The sequence below is a fragment of the Rana temporaria genome, chromosome 2, assembly GCF_905171775.1.
Source record: "Rana temporaria chromosome 2, aRanTem1.1, whole genome shotgun sequence".
Taxonomy (NCBI): domain Eukaryota; kingdom Metazoa; phylum Chordata; class Amphibia; order Anura; family Ranidae; genus Rana; species Rana temporaria.
The window spans coordinates 15,229,229-15,251,361 of NC_053490.1; the positions used below are offsets into that span (position 1 = coordinate 15,229,229).

Consider the following 22,133-nt stretch of genomic DNA (forward strand, 5'->3'; position numbering starts at 1 on the left):
AAACTAGAAACTACAGGTACATTATATGATTGATTTTATCTATTTTTAATCGTTTTTAAAAGGAATCAGTTAACTATTATGTCTCTATACCCTGTAAACAGTCATTTACAACTCCTTTAAGCAAAGACTGGGAACATTTTGATCCATGTTTGGGCAGGGTTCTGTACAACCGCCCTGTTGGAAAATGTCTGCTTGATCAGCACCCCTGGCTTTATCCAGCCTTGATCTGCCTGCCTTGAATTGAGAACAAAAACCCAGTGAAAATGCCACTGAATCAAAAATATGGTATTTAAAAAATCAGGGACATAAGATATAACCATAAAAAACAAACAAAAAAAAAACAGCTTTAAACAATACATTTATAATGAGCATGGAGGTGCTCAGCTGTCCTCTGAAGAATCTCATTCTCATTGGCATAAAGAGGAATCTTGTAATCCAGGAGTTGCCATCGCAGTGTTATCTCATCATCTGATTTCTTAAGGTTCTGAAACAAAAAAAAGTACACAATCCACGTAGGAGTCATGGTGAGTTTTTTTTTAAGTTGTAATTTTTTTGTCACAATTTTTCGTGTGAGACTTTATCACAGCCTAGATGCATATAGGGGCCCAAAATCTAAGGAGCACCTTTGGGCTTTCAAGGAGCATAAATTATGCATCTAATTTCCTGACTACCTATAACATTATTGGAAGCCCTGGAACAATTGTGTACTGTCCGTGATACTTTTTTTATTTGCACTAACATACTATTTTTCAGGACAAGCTTTCGGGGTATGCCCCCTTCTTCGAGGTCCAAGCAGTACTGATTTTTACTGCTGTCTGTATCCCAAACATTATATGTTTTTAAAGCAGAAGCCCTAGATAATAAATTGGTGGGTTTTTGCAATTTTTTATGTTGCATGGTATTTGCAAAGAGGTTTTTCAAGTACTAATTCATGGGAATTTCTTTTTTTAATTTTAATGCAAAAAAAAACACATAACCCAATTTTTGGGTAAAATATAAAAGATTATATTATGCCGAGTAAATAGATCCCAAACATGTCACGCTTTAAAACTGCGCACCCCTGTAAAACAACGTAAATGTTATTATCCATAGGCGACGCTTTAAAAGCCTTTACATGTTACCACTTTTTGATTGACACAGGAGGTCTGGTGCTAGAATTACTGCCCATGATCTGACGTTTGCGGTGATACCTCACATGTGGGGAACAATCAATGTTTGCGTGCGTGCGTGACTGACGAACGCATTCGCCTTTGCGCGTGAGCATGGGAGGATGGAGGCACTTAAATTGTTTTTATTTTTCTTTAACTAATAATTTATTTTATTATTTTTTTTTTTTTTTACAATGTTGCCTTATTTAAAAAATTGTATCACTTTTGGTAACAAGGAATGTAAACATCTTTGTGACAGCAACAGGCATGTAACAGGTCCTTTTTATGGGGAGATCTGGGGAATATAAGACTCCAAGTCCCTTCTCTGCACTTAAAAACATTCAAAAACACAAAGACCTGTGTTTTTGAATGCTTTAGATTTTTTTTAAATGGCGCCAATTGTTTTAGAGTAAACCAGAAAATATGTAATGTCTTTCCTTCTGTTTTACCATTACAAACAGCCAAGCAAAGCCAATCCTGGCATTGCTTAGCTGTTTGGCCAACCAGCGGACACGCTGTCTGGTCACTTGAGTCTCCCAGCAGGACGGGAGAGCCCCAAAAAAAACCCAGAAGGCTGCGGGGGTGTCCCCTCCCACTGATTGTAATAGAAATTGAGTGGCTAGATAGCCACTTTGATTGCTTTTACAAATGAGCAGACTGCCGACTCTAAAAAATTAAACTAGAGTGATGTCTGCAGCTGTAGGCATCATCCTGGTATAACCACCGAAAGTCCAGCGACAATGGGAAGTGGTTAATCTCACTTCCTGTCCCTAACAGGAAGTGAGAGGCAAGCTACCCCAAGGAAGGGAAATTCACTCCTATAAGAGTTATCATGGGAAAAAGATGTCTCCACTGACGCTTTATCACCAATCCTTGTTTCCACGACAACCCAACATTTTCAAAATCCAATTGTGCCAACTTAACTTCTTATGGACCGCCCACCGTCTTTATATGGCAGTACTTTGAAGAGGAATATCGTTGTTATGGCAGCAGCTAGCTAGCTGCCATATATATGCAAATGTGTACCTTCCTGCAAAAAATGGGTATAGGTTCGGCTGGTTGCCACTTTTTTGTACCGTAGGCTATGCAATACAGTAGGTGAACTCGATATTGTGTCAATCTCGCTCCCTTTCTCGGCGAGATTGACCACCTACGAGCCCCATCGCGGGAGCCAGCGCCGAGCTGGCTTGCCGCGATGGAGACAGAGCCGTCATAGAAGCGACGGGAGATCCGACTTGGATTCCCGCCAATTCTACACGTGTGCGGCGTTTGTTATGAATCCTGAGGGGGAAGTCCCCGCCGGATTTTAAATAAAAATCCGGCATGGGTTCCCCCTCAGGAGCATACCGGGCCCTTAGGTCTGTTATGGGTTGTAAGGAGAGCCCCCCTACAATCCATACCAGACCCGTATCCAAAGCACGCTACCCGGCCAGCCAGGAAGGGAGTGGGGACGAGCGAGCGCCCCCCTCCTGAGCCGTACCAGGCTGCATGCCCTCAACATGGGGGGGGTTGGGTGCTCTGGGGCAGGGGGGCGCACTGCGGCCCCCCCACCTCAGAGCACCCTGTCCCCATGTTGATGAGGACAGGGCCCCTTCCCGACAACCCTGGCCGTTGGTTGTCGGGGTATGCGGGCGGGAGGCTTATCGGAATCTGGGAGCCCCCTTTAATAAGGGGGCCCCCAGATACCGGCCCCCCACCCTAAGTGAATGAGTATGGGGTACATCGTACCCCTACCCATTCACCTGCAAGAAAAGTGGTAAAAACACAAATAAACCACACAGGGTATTAAAATATTTTATTAGTCTGCTCCGGAGGCCTCCCCTGTCTTCTTTAGCTCTTTTACCAGGGTAGGCTTCTTCTTCCGATTTCCGGGGGTCTTCTCCTGCTCTCCGGGGTCTTCACCGCTCTTCTGTGACGTCTTCTCCGCTCCGGGGGTCTTCTCAGCTCTTCTGTGACGTCTTCTCCGCTCCGGGGGTCTTCTCAGCTCTGGGGGGGTCTTCTTCTCTATTCGCCGCTCTCCGCTCTTGACTCGGCGCACCCCGGTTCTTCCTCCCGCTATCCGGTTCCTTCTCCTTCAGGGCTGGCCGCCGCTATACTGGCGGCGGTCAGTCCGCTCTTCTGTAACGTCATCTTCTTCTCTTCTCGTCTTCCGTCTTCTCCAGATGTTGACACGCCGGCCGGCTCTTCTCGCTGCAATGACGTGTGCCCGGCTTGCGTCGGATTTATATAGGCCTCACAGTCCCATCATGCTCTGTACCTACCCATGTGATACCTACCCACGTGGTAGGTATCACATGGGTAGGTACAGAGCATGATGGGACTGTGAGGCCTATATAGGTCCGATGCAAGGCGCGCATCCGTCATTTCAGTGAGAAGAGCCGGCGTGTCAACATCTGGAGAAGTGAAGAAGATGACGTCACAGCCCGGAAGAAGAAGAATACTTCACAGCACGGAAGAAGAAGATAGACGTTCAGCGCTGAAGGAGAAGGCACCGGACAGCTGGAGGAAGAACCGGGGTGCGCCGAGTCAACAGCGGAGAGCGGCGAACATAGAAGGAGACCCCCGGAGAGTTGAGAAGACCCCCCGGATAGCGGAGAAGACCCGTCGGGATAGCGGAAGAAGAAGCCCCCCCGCCGAAGATGCCGGAGGAAACCCACTGGGGGGTGGGGGCTTTTTTAAAAGCGACCCCCCCCGGCGGTGGAAGAGAACCAGACGGCGGCCCCCACCCACCCGAAGACGTCACAGAAGAAGCCCCCCCTGGTAAACAGAGCTAATAAAGAAGACAGGGGGGGCCTCCGGAGCTGAAAAATAAATTATTTTAAAAACCCTTGTGTGTTTATTAACTTTTACATTTTTCCTCCAGGTGAATGGGTAGGGGTACGATGTACCCCATATCCATTCACTTAGGGTGGGGGGCCGGTATCTGGGGGCCCCCTTATTAAAGGGGGCTCCCAGATTCCGATAAGCCTCCCGCCCGCATACCCCGACAACCAACGGCCAGGGTTGTCGGGAAGGGGCCCTGTCCTCATCAACATGGGGACAGGGTGCTCTGAGGTGGGGGGGCCGCAGTGCGCCCCCCTGCCCCAGAGCACCCAACCCCCCCATGTTGAGGGCATGCAGCCTGGTACGGCTCAGGAGGGGGGGGGCGCTCGCTCGTCCCCACTCCCTTCCTGGCCGGCCGGGTAGCGTGCTTTGGATACGGGTCTGGTATGGATTGTAGGGGGACCCCCTACGCCGTTTTTTTCGGCGTAGGGGGGCTCTCCTTACAACCCATAACAGACCTAAGGGCCCGGTATGCTCCTGAGGGAGGAACCCATGCCGGATTTTTATTTAAAATCCGACGGGGACTTCCCCCTCAGGATTCATAACAAACGCCGCACACGTGTAGAATTGGCGGGAATCCAAGTCGGATCTCCCGTCGCTTCTATGACGCGCTTGCTGGGATGTGCTGTCACTATTCCAGTGAGTGCGAGATCTCGGCACCACGTCGCCGAGAATCAGCGCGATGCTGTCGTGCTAAAAACACAATATCACAAACACCTACTGTACCTCAAGCAAAACACTGTCACACTGTTTTGCGTCTGTTATTCCTGGGGGACAGGAGCCACACTGGGGCAGCGATTTTGTCAGTTTTGCAGGGAAATACCCAGGGGTGGCTAACCTCATGTTGTCTTGTGCCAAGAAAGGTTGTGTGTGACAATGGAACCAACCAGCTGTCCACCCTTCGCGAAAAAAAGATCATACATTTGCCTTGCTTGGCACACTTACTCAACCTGATGGTGCCTGGAAGCCAGAATCTGCAAAAAAATAAGGTAGGGAGATCGTCTTGGCCGGCACAGTGGGGGCAAGTGATGGCACAGTGGAGGCAAGTGATGGCACAGTGGGGGCAAGTGATGGCAAGTGATGGCACAGTGGGGGCAAGTGACACAGAAACCAACAGGATAGTGCACAAGCCGGTCCCCGGCAGGTGACATGGGCTTACCTGAGGCGTAAGGGTCTAAGCATTTTCCAGTCTTACCAGAGCTACTGCTGTTGAGATTTTGCCACATACTAGTACAAAGTTGCGCTCCTCAGGATCTCCCCACTAAGAGGTGGGAAAACAAGCCAAAGGTGGTACTGAAGATATGGATAGCAGCAGGGGTGCAAGAAGCAAGATATTTGCTGGAGAAGAGCACAATTATCTGGTAAACAGAAAGTGCAAAGGCATAGCTTAAATAGGAAATCCATAGGAGGAGTAAGGCTTTCAAGGTTCACCAGAAGCAAGACCAAAAGTAAGGTTTTCCAAGCGATCAGGCAGGGAGCTGTTCAACACCTCAGGTGGCACAGTAAGAAGGCTACTGCCAAATGCTACAGAGGTCCTGGGCTCAGATTTGGGTCCTGACACAAACAGCATCATTTAGCCTGCCTCAGACCAAAAAAAAATTCCCACTGAGGAGCAGTAGGCATAATTTTATTGTCATGACCACCAAAATGCAATACCAATTAATGATTACCGTATTTTCGAAAAATGCAAAAAAATGCATCCAAAGTCGGGGGTCATCTTATACGCAGATGACAGTCTCCGTGACTCCGTCAGGCTGCGGGCATCCATGATTTAAAAGGCGCGCCTCCTCCTGAGACTGTTCTGTGATAGGCGGAACATAAATTTTCCCAGCAGGGCCTCTGTTCAGTGTTCCGCCTATCACGGATGCCTTCTCATCCTCGGACAAGAGGACATCCATGATAGGCGGAACACTGAACTGAGGCCCTGCTGGGAAAATTTGTGTTCCGCCTATCACGGAACAGTCTGAGGAGAAGGCGCGGCTTTTGAATCATGGCTGCCCGCGTAATCCAAAGTAGCAAGGCAGTGGGCATGTTGTATTGTAATGAAGCGTGACCCCATGTAAATGCATGGCCGATCGAACGGCGCATGCGCGCGCATGCTCAGAGTCACGTCGCAAATACTCCCTAAGATACATCGGCTCAATGCTTTGTCGACGTGAACGTAACATACGCCCAGCCCCATTCACGTACGACTTACGCAAACGATGTAAAATACGACGCTGTTCCGACGTTTCCGACGTCCATACCTTAACATGACTTACCCCTGCTTTATGAGGGGTAAACTTACACCGGACCGACACCTTACATAAACGGCGTAGCTAAATCCGACGGGCGCAAGTACGTTTCTGAATCGGCGTATCTAGGTAATTTGCATATTCGACGCGTAAATCAACGGAAGCGCCCCTAGCGGCCAGCGTAACTATGCACCCAAGATACGACGGCGTAGGAGACTTACGTCGGTCGTATCTTGGCCAAATTCAGGCGTAACTTCCGTCGTAAGTCCTTTCTGAATCCGGGCAATTGTGTCTGCTACTTCCACTGCTCAATTCTGTCCTATTATTGTAACATTAAAAAAATCTGTTGTTTTTGCAGCAGCTGCCCAATAAATATTTTTTTTGTGGAAGTCAATAATGTTGGGTTGCTGCTGCTGTATGAAAACCAAGCAATATTGTAAAAGTGAATAAAACTATTACACATGCAATTTATGTGATGACAGAATACAGTGGCACTGGTGCTGTCCCAGAGAATTGTAATGTTCTTTAATATAACATAACAGATAAATGCATCTGTAAAGCATGTTATTTAAATTATTTGCTTATTTTTAATGTTGTCTACCGAATGGTATTTTTAAAGTTGTTTTTTGCATTTTTTTTGGTTTATGTCCCTACTGGCAGTATCCATCTCCCCATGCTCTTTGCTTTTCAATATTTCGTCAATTAGAATACAACCAGGTGTCCCACAGCTCATAAGTACACCTGGACACAACAGCGTCAGGAGAGATGTGGCAATAATAAAACAAAATGTTTGTGTACCTGCAGCACTTTGTCCAAATTTTCCTTTGTGTCCAGGTGGATGCTGATGGCAAGAGTCTCTATCCAGGCATTGTCTGTGTTTCGAGGATCATCCAGGTACCCATGGAAGACCTATTAGAGAAGACAGATATGTTGTTGTATCTTACAGTTATTACCCTGATCAGTGTACCAACATTGAAGCAGCAGAATACCAACCTCTGTCCCAGAGCCTAGCAATGCCAGAAATTCGCTCAAGTATCTATGATCTAGCAGTGCCTGGACCTTACTGGGAACCTGCTGTCCAGGATCTAGTGTGCCCTGAAAAAAATAACCACAGAATACAGAAGAAATATATTACTCAGTATGCTCTGCATTGGAAGTTGGCATTTACAGCAAAGGGGACTGCAGCATAGTACATACATTATTTGACCAGTGTGGCAAGGAACAACTCAAGTGTCCTCCACAGAGTCCTGGCTTCAACCACTTTGGATACCAATGGAATGAACTAGAATGCTGATGATCCAGGTCTTCTCATCCAAAATCATTACCTGCTCCTTTGGCTGAATGCACACAAATATTCACAGACACAATTCAAAATCTTTTGAAGAGCCTCCCCAAAAGAACGGAGGCCATTATAGCTGCAAAGGCATGGGGTGGGGGGAGTGGGCAACACTGTATGGTTTTAGAAAAGGTCTTCCAGCAAGTTCATATAGATGTTATTGTCAGGTGTCCACAAACCTTTGGCTATACAGTGTATCTAGTTACTATGGATGAGTGAACAGTTCGGCCTGAGCATGAGTTTGGGCCGAACATTGGCTGTTCGCACATTCGCCAAACAGCCAAATTATCTGGGCGCTCGACTTGTCCTTGTGGCTTCAAGGATTATAGACCAGTGGCTTTGACCTCCCAGCCACTGATGGTATAGTGCAGGGTGTCCCAGGTCCTTGCAGCACATCTGCCAGAAGCACACCATCAGCTGAAGACTTTAGCCGGCATATTTCTCTGTCCCATTTGCCGCAGCAAAGGAAAAAAAAAAACATTTACTGCCACACACATGCCCAGTGTCCAAATGCAAGCTTGTCAAAGCTGCTGGTTCTACAACTTTTGCCTTTCCATCTGGTGGATTCTGCCTCCTTCCGTGAATTTGCAGAATGTGCTCTACCACAATGGAAGGTTCCCGGTTGCTATTTCTTTTCACGCAAGGCCATTCCAGCTCTATATCATCACGTGGAAGGCCATGTTTTGGCATTGTTGGCCAAGGCAGTCAGCCACAAAGTCCATGTTACTGCTGCCAACGTGGTCCAGCAAGCATGGTCAGGGGTAATATATTTTGTTCACAGCACACTGGGTAATGCTGCTTGCAACTCAGAAGGAATCCAGGACAGGGCTCAGTGCTATAGCTTGTTGTGCCCCCACATCTCCATACAGTAATGGTGATGATGCAAGATTTGTCAGCTCTACCCCCTCCTCCTCCTCCTCCTCCATGCCCTCCTCTGCTGAATTTTTCTAGGAACCACAAGTACCCCCTAAGCATTCAAGGAGCTATTCCCCCTCTAGGGGGTGTTGTGCCGTTACAGCCACACTGCTGTATAATTAGACACAGACCTCCGATAGTAGTATTCTTTATCGGCCCCTTCACCTCGTTAATGCACAGTATATGCAAACCGAAATAACACTCTGTAGTGCAATACTATTTAACTTGATTTATTTTTGTAATAGACATATTTTCGTCTATTCAGCTGCTCCCAATGACGTCTTGATGACCAAACACGTAGGGCAGAGCCATAGCGTCATTGCGTCACTTTGTGTTTGGTCCGTGGAATGCATGGGAATCAAGGACTTCCAGTTTCTTATTGCTAACTCATTTTAAACCAATGTAAGTGCATATCTATATGTCTATTACAAAAATGAATTGTTTTAAACTGTATTGCACTACAGAGTCACAAAGTTTTTAACTGCATAAGAATTGAATGTAAGCAATAGCACCTAAATAAGAATACACTTAAAACAGAGCAGCGCCACACCCACTAGAATTCTCAATTTTTTTATAATCCTCAGTGACCCCGAGGAGTCTGCTACTCACGCCTCCGCAAGTCTGCGGTGCATGGGCTCCCTCATGCTTTAAAGCCTGCGAAAGAACCCAAGAATACGTGGCATAAAGGAGAAGGATCACTATTGGTTGGCAACCCTCCTTGACCACCGTTACAAGGGGAAAGTCTAAGAACTCATCCCGTCCCCACAGAGAGTGCAAAAGATGAAATCTCTTGAGGACACCTTAAAGAGGAGTTTATCTAATGCTTTTCCCGACTCTGGTAGGTTACAGTGTTGTGGAAAACGTCATTTTGAGGCTTCTGTTGGTCAAGAGAGGAGTGGTAGAGAAGGTGGCCTCCCCAAAGTGATGCATTTTACAATTTTTTTAGTCCTCGCCAGCCAGGGCTGTCAGCTTCCACATCCCATCTGCAGAATCTACATCACATGGTGGATGATTATCTAGGGACGAAAACAGAGATGGAGAGCTTTCCAGTCGAAGAGACCACTGTCCAGAACTTGCCCAGTATGAAATTAAGCTGCTGGGCTGCCCTGCATCCAACGTGCTTTACGAACGGGCATTCAGTGCTGCTTGAGGTTTTGTTACCAATAATAGAAAGCGTCTGTTCACAGACTTGGTGGACCATCTGACATTTTTTTTTAATGAATCAATCCTGGATTACCAGCAGCTATGAAGCCCCTGATTTCGCTGGTTAAGTGTTTTTGGGATGTGGAATCTCTGCAGGACTTCTAGGCTGCCTAGCATTGTGGGTGTTGCTTTCATCTGGAATAATTTTTTGGGCGTAGGTTTCATGGGCACAATTAACACCCAAAGCAAGACCAATTTTTCTGCACCTGTTTCATCAAGAGTGCCTCTATAGGGTTACAATGTGAAGGTGCCAATGCGTACGGGATTACACCATGTCCCCCTTGTTTCACGGTTCTGTTCCTGGGATCAAAGCCCCCATGTGTTGGGTATTGGGGGCCGGGAGGGTTAGGGTTGTTCTGCCTGTTACGCAATCCATTCCACATACTCCACATATGCCAGGGGCACTTCCATCCTCATAGCCAAATCAGCACCTGTTAGTATAAAACATGTCAAACTCGATCCTAATGGTTGCTTCGTAATTCTTGTGCTTGAGCTTATGGGTAGGCCATACACGGTGACTAGTATATATCCCCCGCCACCCTTCACTAAACTGTTCTTTGAACGGGTGATGAACTCCATATTGGCGATAGCGGAGGGCCCTTTATTGATAGCGGGGGACTATAATACGGTGCTGGATAACTCCTTAGATAGATTACGATGCTCTACCTTGTAATGGAGTAAGCACATTCATCACGCTGTAACAGACAGAAAAGCGTGAATCGTCTTTTACTAACACAAAATCAGCTAAAGCAGCCCAAAGGGTGGCGCCATCCGCATGGAACATCCCCTTTATAGTGCCGTTGTACATGTTTTACGTCACCGCGCTTTGCTAGAGCATTTTTTTTTTCACGATCGTATGTAGACAAGGCCGTTTTAATGATCAGGTTGAAAAAAAACTTTGTTTTTTCTAGAGCCTGAAAAACATTGTTTTTTACAACCCGAAAAATTATCGTGTGTACGCGGCATCAGAGTCCCCAAACACCTACTTAATATCAAACTGGCATACATTATTCCCTCTGTGAGCAATAATAATTATTTAGTATATCTTTTTACCTTACCCCTGGTAATGACCAAAGCTCATTCCCTCTCCACCTCACTACCAGAACTTCCAGCATATTCTTGGATGCTTTCCGGTTGGGGCCATTGTCCAAGCTGGTGCTCCATCTAGCAATGAAGTCACAAGACAAATTGGTCAGTAAGTGCAGTCGCATTACAATGTGTTTGCCGAAAACAAGAATGTTAGATACCATGAAAAGATGCAATTTACCCCAGGAGCCACTAACTCTGTTCTGGACCCTCTTACTAGATGTCTTAAATCAGCCTGCCCAGAGGTATGTATACTGTACAAGGATTCTGCATACTGTCTTTTGTGCTGTGCAACACTGTGCTTTATCTTGCTCAATTTTCTGTGCTGCCCTGCTGTGTCCTATATCTGTTCCATCATCTGCACTGATCTATGTGGTTCTCTCTGCTGTGTACTACGGGTTTATCTGCTCTATTCTTTCTACTGTGCTGCTGCTCCCTCTATACTGTCTACCCTGCCTTCTGTGCTGTCTTGCTCTGTCCTCTGTATTGTCCTGCTGGCTCCTTTGCACTGTCTACCCTGAATTTTGGACTTTCCTGATCTGCCCTCTGTGCTGTCCTGCTGTGTATTCTGTGCTGTCCTGCTTAGACCTTAATGCCGTTCTTCGCAACCCTCTGTGCTGTACTGCTCGGTTCCTCTGTGCTGTACTGCTCGGCCCTCTGTGCTGTACTGCTCGGTTTCTCTGTGCTGTACTGCTCGGTTTCTCTGTGCTGTACTGCTCGGTTTCTCTGTGCTGTACTGCTTGGCCCTCTGTGCAGTACTGCTCGGCTCTCTGTGCAGTACTGCTCGGCTTCTCTGTGCTGTACTGCTCGGTTTCTCTGTGCTGTACTGCTCGGTTTCTCTGTGCTGTACTGCTTGGCCCTCTGTACAGTACTGCTCGGACCTCTGTGCTGTACTGCTCGGTTTCTCTGTGCTGTACTGCTCGGTTTCTCTGTGCTGTACTGCTCGGCCCTCTGTGCTGTACTGCTCGGTTTCTCTGTGCTGTACTGCTCGGTTTCTCTGTGCTGTACTGCTCGGCCCTCTGTTCTGTACTGCTCGGCCCTCTGTGCTGTACTGCTCGGCCCTCTGTGCTGTACTGCTCGGCCCTCTGTGCTGTACTGCTCGGCCCTCTGTGCTGTACTGCTCGGCCCTCTGTGCTGTACTGCTTGGCCCTCTGTGCTGTACTGCTCGGCCCTCTGTGTTGTTCTGCTAAACCCTTTGTGCTGTAGTGCTCGGTCCTCTGTGCTGTCCTGCCCAGTCCTCTGTGCTGTCCTGCCCAGCCCTCTGTGCTACCCTGCTCATCCCTCTGTGTGACCCTGCTCATCCCTCTGTGTGACCCTGCTCATCCCTCTGTGCGACCCTGCTCATCCCTCTGTGATGTTCTTCTCAACCCTCTGTGCAGTACTGCTCGGTTTCTCTGTGCTGTACTGCTCGGCCCTCTGTGCTGTACTGCTCGGCCCTCTGTGCTGTACTGCTCGGCCCTCTGTGCTGTACTGCTCGGCCCTCTGTGCTGTACTGCTCGGCCCTCTGTGCTGTACTGCTCGGCCCTCTGTGCTGTACTGCTCGGCCCTCTATGCTGTCCTGCCCGGCCCTCTGTGCTGTCCTGCCCAGCCCTCTGTGCTACCCTGCTCATCCCTCTGTGATGTTCTTCTCAACCCTCTGTGCTGTACTTCTTGGCCCTCTTAGCTGTTCAGCTCAGCCCTCTTAGCTGTTCTCTTTGGCCCTCTGTGCTGTCTTGCTTGGCCTTCTGTGCTGTTCTGTTCTGCCACATGTGGGCTCCTGCTTTGCCCTCTGTGCTGTACTGCCAAGATCTACTCAATCCTCCCTATTCTTTCCTTCTATACTATCGTGCTCAGTTCTAATTTCTGAGATGCATATCTAGTCATCAACTATACAGAAAAGGGTATACAAAAAAAAAATCATGGATTGCCGCTCACCGTGTCAGTACAGGGTGCAAAGAATGGTTTGGTCCAAACCAACGCAGACTCCCAACTCCTTTCAGCCCAGTTCGTCCCATCGGGTTTCTGCATAAAGTGACAAGATTGTCTTTTTGAGCACAGAGTATACCTGGTCCCATTGTTCATCATTCAAATGATGAGGACAGGGGGAATTCCTTGTCCAGTTATTAGCCCTGAAAAAACTCTGCATATGATTTCCAGCATTTAGAAAGTGTAAGGGCTTCTCCTGAGCAGAAAAGTAGTACATACTGACTGTGCTTTGTAATTCATATAACTGGCCTATTAAAGCCACCATTTGTATTCTGTAGAGAAGTCATAGCTAGGACTACCCTGCAGGAAGATAATGCCACTAAACCATCATGGCTGCTACCTCGACCCTGGTCTACTGTAAGTGAAGAAATTATCTGCCACCTCTTTACTCCACTGTAATATGACATAGAGTTAAAGGGATAAATGGCAGTCATGATATGTAAAACGACAGTGGAGCTGTGTGGCATGCTGAGAGAGGCTATTTATAAATGTGGAAAAATCAATATATCATTTTTTTAAATATCAGTTCTGATTACAGTCAAAACTACTATTCGCAGAGTCCCATAACAAAATGTCAATGAGAGGCACACACATTCCAAAGTGGCCCAATACATTGGTGTCAGGATAAAGGTCCTCATTACAATGGTAGTTGGAGGCAAAACCCATGATACATTGATGGAAAAGGGTGAAGATTAGGGTTGAGCGAACCCGAACTGTAAAGTTCGGGTTCGTACTGAATTTTTTTTTTTTTTTTTTGACCCGAACCCGAATAATTTGCTGAAAGTTCGGGTTCGGGTTCGGAGTTCGGCTATGTAATGGCACTGCACAAAGTGTCGTTTCTGAAAGGAAAAAAAGTCATTTAAAACCGGCTTTGCGGCTATAATGAATTGTCGGCTTTGCGGCTATAATGAATTGTCGGCTTCGGCAATTCAGAGAGGATTCATTCATAAATTTAAAAAATAGCGTGGGGGTTCCCCCAAATTCAATTACCAGGCCCTTCAGGTCTGGAATGGATATTAAGGGGAACCCCGCCGTCAATTTAAAAAAAAAATTACGCGGGGTTCCCCCCAAATATCTTCCCCCTTCCTGGGCTTCCCCAGTGACGTAGCAGAGGGTGCGTCAGAGGGTGCGGGGGTCACATGACGGGTGGCCCCGCCTCCCCTATATAAGAAATGTCACAGCTTGAGACGCGTCACTCGCTGGGCTGTGTCCAGCGGTGAGAGGAGGTCGGCGATGCTGCGCTCTGGATGGATGGATCTTCTCATCGCTGGAGATCACCCGCACCCGTCGCTGGATCAGGACAACATTGGAGCAGGATTATCACCGCTGGAGTTTTTTTTTTTTATTAATAAAGGACTTTTTTCTACGGTGTCTGTGTGTTTTTTTTCTTACAAGAATTTACACTTCCTTTGTGAAATGGTAGGGGTACAATGTACCCCATTACCAATTCACATGGGGGGGGCCAGGATCTGGGGGTCCCCTTTGTTAAAGCGGTCTTCCAGATTCTGATAAGCCCCCCGCCCGCAGACCCCCACAACCACCGAGCAAGAGTTGTGGGGATGAGGCCCTTGTCCCCATCAACATGGGGACATCCTCCCCATGTTGAGGGCATGTGGCCTGGTACGTTTCAGGAGAGGGGGGGCGCACTCTGTCCCCCCCTCTTTTCTGCAGCCGGCCAGGTTAACGTGCTCGGATAAGGGTCTGGTGTGGATTTTGGGGGGAACTCCACGCCATTTTAAAAAAAAAATGGGGTGGAGTTCCCCTTAAAATCCACACCAGACCTGAAGGGTCTGGAATGGATATTTGGGGGGAACCCCGCGTAATTTTTTTTTAAATTGACGGTGGGGTTCCCCTTAATATCCATTCCAGACCTGAAGGGCCTGGTAATTGAATTTTTATGAATGAATCCTCTCTGAATTGCCGAAGCCGACAATTCATTAGAGCCGCAAAGCCGGTTTTAAATGACTTTTTTTCCTTTCAGAAATGACACTTTGCGCAGGGACAGTTCTAATTTTATTTTTATGTGGTTCGGGTCAAGTTCGGGTCCCGAACCCGGACTTTTTTCCGAAGTTCGGCCGAACCCGCTGAACCCGAACATCCAGGTGTCCGCTCAACTCTAGTGAAGATTCATTCAGGTTGGTGGTTATTGGTGTAGCCCCTTGTCAGCGACCAAGCCTCATTTACGTTGGTGGTCAGTAGCGAAGCCCGCTTTATGTTAATGGCTTCCACATGGACCATCATTGTAAAGGGTTAGTCCCTTTACACTGGTTGTCATTTGTATAGCCCTTGTTACATTTGTGGGCATTGGCAAAGCCTCCTACATGTATATGAAAAACTAAAAGGGTGGGACTTTAAATGAGGCGCAAGGCATAAAGCCAAGCACTTCCATCCCCAATATTTTGAACAAAGAAGGACAAAGGTGGGACTTTAATTGAGGCATGCACCCCAGGAGATTAACGATGACAATTGAATATGGCAGGTTACTGATCCAGTAGAACTAAACACATAACATGAAGGCATTGCATAACAACAATTGACAGTCTGTTATTTAATAGTGTAACAATATAACAGATACAATAATAGAATGATAACCCTGGTACAATAGTCAAAGAATTTGATATTGCATAAATTCCAATAATTCATAGTATCAATAATAGAGATAAAATAACATGATTATTTCATACTAGAAACAATAAAAAGAAGCCAAATCATTGGAACGTGTCTCCATGATATATAAATATAATCTTGATACGTTGGTACAGTCCAATTGATATAGAAAGAAATGGTTGGTAATTAAAATGTCATATATTGACCAAGGGGGCATCTATTGGCTCCTAGTAATATATAATTGGTTCATAATATAGACATTGTACAAAACCAAATTAATTAAAATGTCTCCGTAATAATTATAGCCATGATTGAATGATAAATAAATTAAATCGATATATAAAATGATAGGTGGTACAGTAGCAGCGAGTATGAAGGGGGGCATCTATTGGCTATCTATCGTTTCGTGGCTACTGCCACTCTTCAGGAGCAAAGTATGAAGTAGAAGTCTGTAAATATTTAAACAATATCATTTTAGGTAAAGATATATATAGTAGATCCAGTTATGGAGAAAGAGATAGAGTAGTAACTATTCCCCAAGGTACATACAGATATGTCAATGACTATGGGCATAGGCTAGGAGGGCAGAAAGGTGGCCGGGAAGGTGACAGCCCCCGGGAGCTGAGGTGGACTGACCCCGCCACACTTATGGAATATCCAGTGGAGAGCTAAAAGTCCCAAGTGGCGGCCTCATGGATACATGGTTGTTGCCTCAATTAAAGTCCCACCTTTGTCCTTCTTTGTTCAAAGCCTCCTACATACTGTATTGGTGGTTTGTGGCGAAGCCCTGATAACATTGGTGGACAATGACAAAGCCCCTTTTATATTGGTAGTCCATGGAAAAGCCAATAATATTGCTGACCAGCAGTGAAGCCATTTTTTGATTGATTGTCAGTAACAAAACACCAGTTACGTTGGTGGTCAGTAGTGAAGCCCTTGTTAGATTAGAGGTCAGTGGCAAAGCCTACATTACATTGGTGGCCAGTAACAAAACCCCCATTGACTTAATGGTCAGTGGCGAGGTCTCCAATTCACTGTGATCAGTGAAGAAACCACAGTTACATTGGTGACCAGTGGCAAAGCCATTGTTAAATGGCTAATCCGTCGCAAAGGCCCTGCTGCACTGGTGGCCAGTGATGATGGCTGCTTGACATTGGTGGTCATGGCATTGACTATGTCCTGGTATATTGTTGATGACATTGGTACTCAGGATCAAAGCCCTGTGACATTGGTGGTCAGACAGTGATAAAGCCCCTGGTACATTGTTGATTTAGGGTAAAGCCACTGTTACAATTATGGCAAGTGTCAAACCCGAAGTTTTTGACACTTGCCATAGTCTTGTCCTCCAAAGACCTTATCATTAGTTTGGAGACATCTTGATTACAAACCAGGGGTCAAGTCCTGGGGAAAAAAGTGTGGAAACTCCCACCCAAGATCCACTCCCCCCACCAAAAAAAAAAAAATGATACGCTCATATGCATAATTACAAAACCGCAAGTTCTTTCTAAATTCCACGATAACTCTGGGCAGACCTCCGCAATGCCTCCTGGGAACAATGAAAAGCTCCCAGGAGACATTGCGGCATCGAGGAAGTGGCGGAATACCCGCACACTACCCGATGAATCCATATACAGGAAGCGGGCAGTAACATAAAGGATTACTAAGGTTTGCCTGCCCCTGCCCCTGACAGTGACTCGAGCTGGGCATCGCCGCTTAATGAAGAATTGGCTTGGGCGGCTCGGCTGCTCTAGTCCTGCAAAGGGAACTGCGTTCCTGCTGTGAAAAAAGTGCAGGAACTCTGTTCCCACGCGTTCCCGCAGGACTTGAGCCCTGTTACAAACCACAAGTGGGTGACTGCCTTGCTCCGACCAGCTGCTTGCCCTCTCTTGGACTCTGTACAATCCACATGAATAAAATTCACTTTCACCATTTTCTTCTTTTATCATTTGTACATATATGAGGTCAGGGGGCCCCCCAGACACCTCTAAAGGGGGTCAGGGTCAGGGATTGGGACAGATACAGATCTGCTCTAAATGACAAAAGACAACATTAAACACATTGGACTCACAGGGGCAAACCATCCTTGACTGTACAGGTGCCACAGCAACTGCGGAAGTCATGGAGTCCATCTATAGAATTGTACTTGCAGCTCTTCTGCTCCATCCTAGATTCAGGAGAGATACGACGAGAACACAGGTTAAGTGCAGAGGCTGTACACAGGACAGGACCTCTTTATTCATTTATACAATTACTCTTATGCCTCGTTTCCACTGAGCGGATCGGTTCGGGTCGCTTAGAATGGAACGGGTTAGAATGGTCCGGTCTATTCTGCAGAGCATTTCCACTGCAAATCGGACCATCCGGGACCATGCAAGGTTTAGAAAAAAAGCCTAGCACATCCACCAATTAGTGAGATGTATTTGTAGGTCCGCCCTAATGGAACCGTTCCATTCTCTATGGCCCCACATCTGAAGCAGGACCCAGAATGGTCCGGTACGGTTCGCTTTTATGGCACGCTTTCATAATGGAAACACCCAAAAAAGCGTACCGTACCGAACCGTACCGAACCGATCCGCTCAGTGGAAACGAGGCATTAGACACTGTCACCAAAAGTTTTTTGTGTGATGCCCTCTGTAGGTTACGTGAAGAAATTATGTAACCTTTCCTCAACATATGAATGCAGACAGCACAGCAAATGTTCGCATTTAGCCAGATTCACGTAGATCGGCGTATGTTTAAGCAGGCGTAGCGCAGCTCATTTGCGCTACGCCAACGTAAAATAGAGAGGCAAAACTACATGTGAAATACGCTCTATTAGCTAGATTCAGGTACATGTGTGTATCTTTGCGGCGGCGTAGCGTATCGTATTTACGCTACGCTGCCGTAAGTCAGAGAGGCAAGTGCTGTATTCACAAAGCACTTGCCTCCTAAGTTACGGCGGAGTAGCGTAAATGGGGCCGGCGTAAGCGCGCCTAATTCAAATGAGGATGAGGGGCCGTGTTTTATGTAAATGGGTGGTGACCCAACGTGATTGACGTTTTTTTACGAACGGCGCATGCGCCGTCCGTGTACATATCCCAGTGTGCATTGCTCCAAAGTACGTCGCAAGGACGTATTGGTTTCGACGTGAACATAAATTATGTCCAGCCCCATTCACGGACGACTTACGCAAACAACGTAAAAATTTCAAATTTCAACGCGGGAACGACGGCCATACTAAACATTGGCTACGCCACCTAGGGAGGAGCTTTATCTTTACGCCGGCGTACCTCTTACGGAAACGGCGTATCTTTACTGCGACTGGCGCACGTACGTTCGTGAATCGGCATATCTAGTCATTTACATAATCTACGCCGAACTCAACGGAAGCGCCACTTAGCGGCCAGCGGAAAAATTGCACCCTAAGATACGACGGTGTAGGAGACTTACGCCGCTCGTATCTTAGCCTAATTTAAGCGTATCTGGTTTCCAGAATACGCTTAAATTTACGCCGGCGTAGATTCAGAGTTACGATGGCGTATCTACTGATACGCCCAGCGTAACCCTACCTGAATCCAGCTATATGTCCATAAGTGTGTAGACTAGGGTTTCTCAAGTTGGGTTCCTTGAGCATTTTGTTATCTCAGTGCAGCGCTGTCCTATGATATGCGATCAAACGTATTCAAAATATAACATGCATGACAAAACCTACATCAAAATAACAAATTCTATCTATAAAATATTCATGTAACATGCATAATGTCCTTCTTCATAAACAAAGAGCAATAAACAATTTCTGTCTCTCAGATAAGTTCCCACTGACCCCCTTGATCTTTTTAGTTATCGGTAACGGGGAGAATTCTTCACAATGGCCACATGTGTAAGGAGCATCCTTCTCACTGACCAATGTATCGTGAGTTGTAGATATCCAATTTTTTTTACCTGGGGTTCCCTGAGATCGTAAAGTTATATTAACCACTTGAAATCCGCGCTATAGACAAAAGACGTCCACAGCGCGGCTCTCAAGTGCCAAGTGGACGTCTTTAGACGTCCTTTTATGTGCATTACCCGCGCGCGCCACTGGGGGGCGCGCAGCGGGTAAACACTGTCCCGGCGCATCGCTGGGAAGCCGATGCGTGTGCCTGGCGGCCGCGATTTTCGCCGGGTACACGCGATCGTCGGGAACCCAGCAGGGACGTGGAGCTCTGTGTGTAATGATGGGGTGTAAACACAGAGATCCACATCCTGTCAGGGAGAGGAGACCGATCTGTGTCCCTTGTACATAGAGACACAGCATCGGTCACCTCCCCCAGTCAGTCCCCCCTCCCCCCACACAGTTAGAACACACCCAGGATACACATTTAACCCCTTCCTCACCCTCTAGTGTTAACCCCTTCCCTGCCAGTCACATTTATACAGTAATTAGTGCATTTTTATAGCACTGATCGCTGTATAAATGTGAATGGTCCCAAATTTGTGTCAAAAGTGTCCGATACGTCCGCCGCAATATCGGAGTCTCAATAAAAATCGCAGATCGCCGCCATTACTAGTAAAAAAAAAAAACATAATTCTGTTCCCCATTTTGTAGGCGCTATAACTTTTTTTTGTCTAAAATGTATTTGCATGCTGATGCATTACCAGTACCCTTCACTGTAAACACCTGAATAACTTGGAAGGGGAGATTCTACTACACTTGGCCATATAAGTGGGTGTGATGGTCATATGTCCACAATGCTATGCCATATAGCATATATAATGTATATAGCTGGATTCAGAGACAGTTACGCCGGCGTATCAGTAGATACGCCGTCGTAACTCTGAATCTACGCCGTCGTAAATTTAAGCGTAATCTGAAAACCAGATACGCTTAAATTAGGCTAAGATACGAGCGGCGTAGGTCTCCTACGCCGTCGTATCTTAGGGTGCATATTTACGATGGCCGCTAGGTGGCGCTTCCTTAGATTTTCAGCGCAGAATATGCAAATGAGCAAGATACGCCGATTCACGAACATACGTGTGGCCGTCACAATTAGTTACGCCGTTTACGTAAGAGATACGCCGGTGTAAAAATAAAGCTGTTACCTAGGTGGCGCAGCCCATGCAAGGTATGGACGTCGGAACAGGCCTATCTTTTTACGTTGTTTGCGTAAGTCGTAAGCGAATAGGGCTGTGCGTAAGTTACGTCACGTCTTAGGCAGTGTTCGACATATCTTAGGCGTTCTATCCGACGCATGCGCACTGGGATTCTTTCACGAGCGGCGCATGTGCCGTTCGTAAAAAACGCCAATCACGTCGAGTCACCAGTCATTAACATAAAACACGCCCCCCTGTTCCACATTTGAATTAGGCGCGCTTAGGCCGGCCCATTTACGCTACGCCGCCGTAACTTAAGAGGCAAGTGCTTTGTGAATACAGCACTTGCCTCTCTGACTTACGGCGGCGTAGCGTATATGCGATACGCTACGCCGCCTCAAAGTTATGCCAGTCTTTATGAATCTGGCTAATAGTGTTTATGGATACTTATATCACAATGTGCATTGTGTCATATTTAGTTTTCATGAAGTCTTGTATGCTGGCAAAATTCTCTATTCTTTCTCCCATCATATAGTAGATTCATATTATTATGCCCCGTACCCACGGTCAGAATTTCCACCAGCAAAAGTCCGATGTGAGCTTTTCGTCGGAAATTCCGACCGTGTGTATACTTCATCGGACTTTTGCTGTCGGAATTTCCACCAAAAAAAGACTGAGAGCAGGTTCTCTATTTTTCCGACGGAAAAAATTCTGATCGGAAATTCCGACCGTCTGCGGCAATTCTGACGCGCAAAACTCCGACGCATGCTCGGAAACAATTTGACGCATGTTCGGAAGCATTGAACTTAATTTACTCGGCTCGCCGTAGTGTTCTTGACGGCCGAAAGTTCAGAGAACTTTTGTGTGGCCGTGTGTATGCAAGCCAAGCTTGAGCGGAATTCAAGGTTTTTCCGACGGGAAATCCGATCGTGTGTACGGGGCCATCAGAGTATTCTTTGGATATTAAGATTTTGTTTCATTTCAGCAATATACTTAGGGCCAGATTCACAGAGGAAATACGCCGGAGTATCTACTGATACTCCGGCGTATTTTCAAATTTGCCGCGTCGTATCTTTATTTGTAATTCACAAAAAAGATACAACGGCTTTTGGCTAAGATCCGACAGGCGTACGCCTTCGGATCCTAGGTGTAATTTTCCGGCGGCCGCTGAGTGGAGTTTGCGTCGTTTTCCAGCGTCGGGTATGCAAATTAGCTGATTACGGCGATCCACGAAGATACGCGCGTTCGTCGCAATCTCTTACGTCGTCGCTAGTCGGTTTTTCCCGTCGCAAACTTAGGCCTGCTTTTTCATGGCTTACATTTAGAACAGCCATGTTAAAGTATAACCGTTGTTCCCGCGTCGAATTTCAATTTATTTATTTTTTTGCGTAAGACGTCCGGGAATACGAAACGAGGTAACGCACGTCGCCGTTCAAAAAATACGTCGGGGCGCTGTAATTTCGCGCGAAGCACGTCGGGAAATTTCCTAATGGAGCATGCGCAGAACGTTCGGCGTGGGAACGCGCCTAATTTAAATGGTACACGCCCCATTTGAATTAGGCGGGCTTGCTTTACGTTACACCGCCGTAAGTTTACACGCAAGTGCTTGGTGAATCAGGCACTTGCGCTGAAAACTCACGGCAGTGTAACGTAAAGACGATACGTTACGCCGCCGCAAAGGTATGTGAATCTGGCCCTTAGTCTCTCTTATAAACCACTCTGCTCTTCATGCTGTCAAATTGCTGTCTGTCCCCCTTGGTAATG

General features: G+C 46.8%; 1 protein-coding gene across 1 annotated transcript in view; it reads right to left on the reverse strand.

Annotated features, from left to right (window-relative positions):
- Nucleotides 1-270: 270 nt before the first annotated feature.
- Nucleotides 271-22,133, reverse strand: part of LOC120928184 (transient receptor potential cation channel subfamily M member 2-like) — a 199,865-nt gene continuing 178,002 nt past the window's right edge. Inside the window, exons 29-34 of the mRNA XM_040339294.1 lie at nt 17,386-17,481; nt 12,660-12,746; nt 10,718-10,823; nt 7,199-7,300; nt 7,004-7,114; nt 271-484 (exon numbers count right to left, since the gene is read on the reverse strand). Of these exons, the coding sequence (XP_040195228.1) occupies nt 347-484; nt 7,004-7,114; nt 7,199-7,300; nt 10,718-10,823; nt 12,660-12,746; nt 17,386-17,481 (640 nt within the window). The 3' untranslated portion in view covers nt 271-346. The remainder of the gene's footprint in view (nt 485-7,003; nt 7,115-7,198; nt 7,301-10,717; nt 10,824-12,659; nt 12,747-17,385; nt 17,482-22,133) is intronic.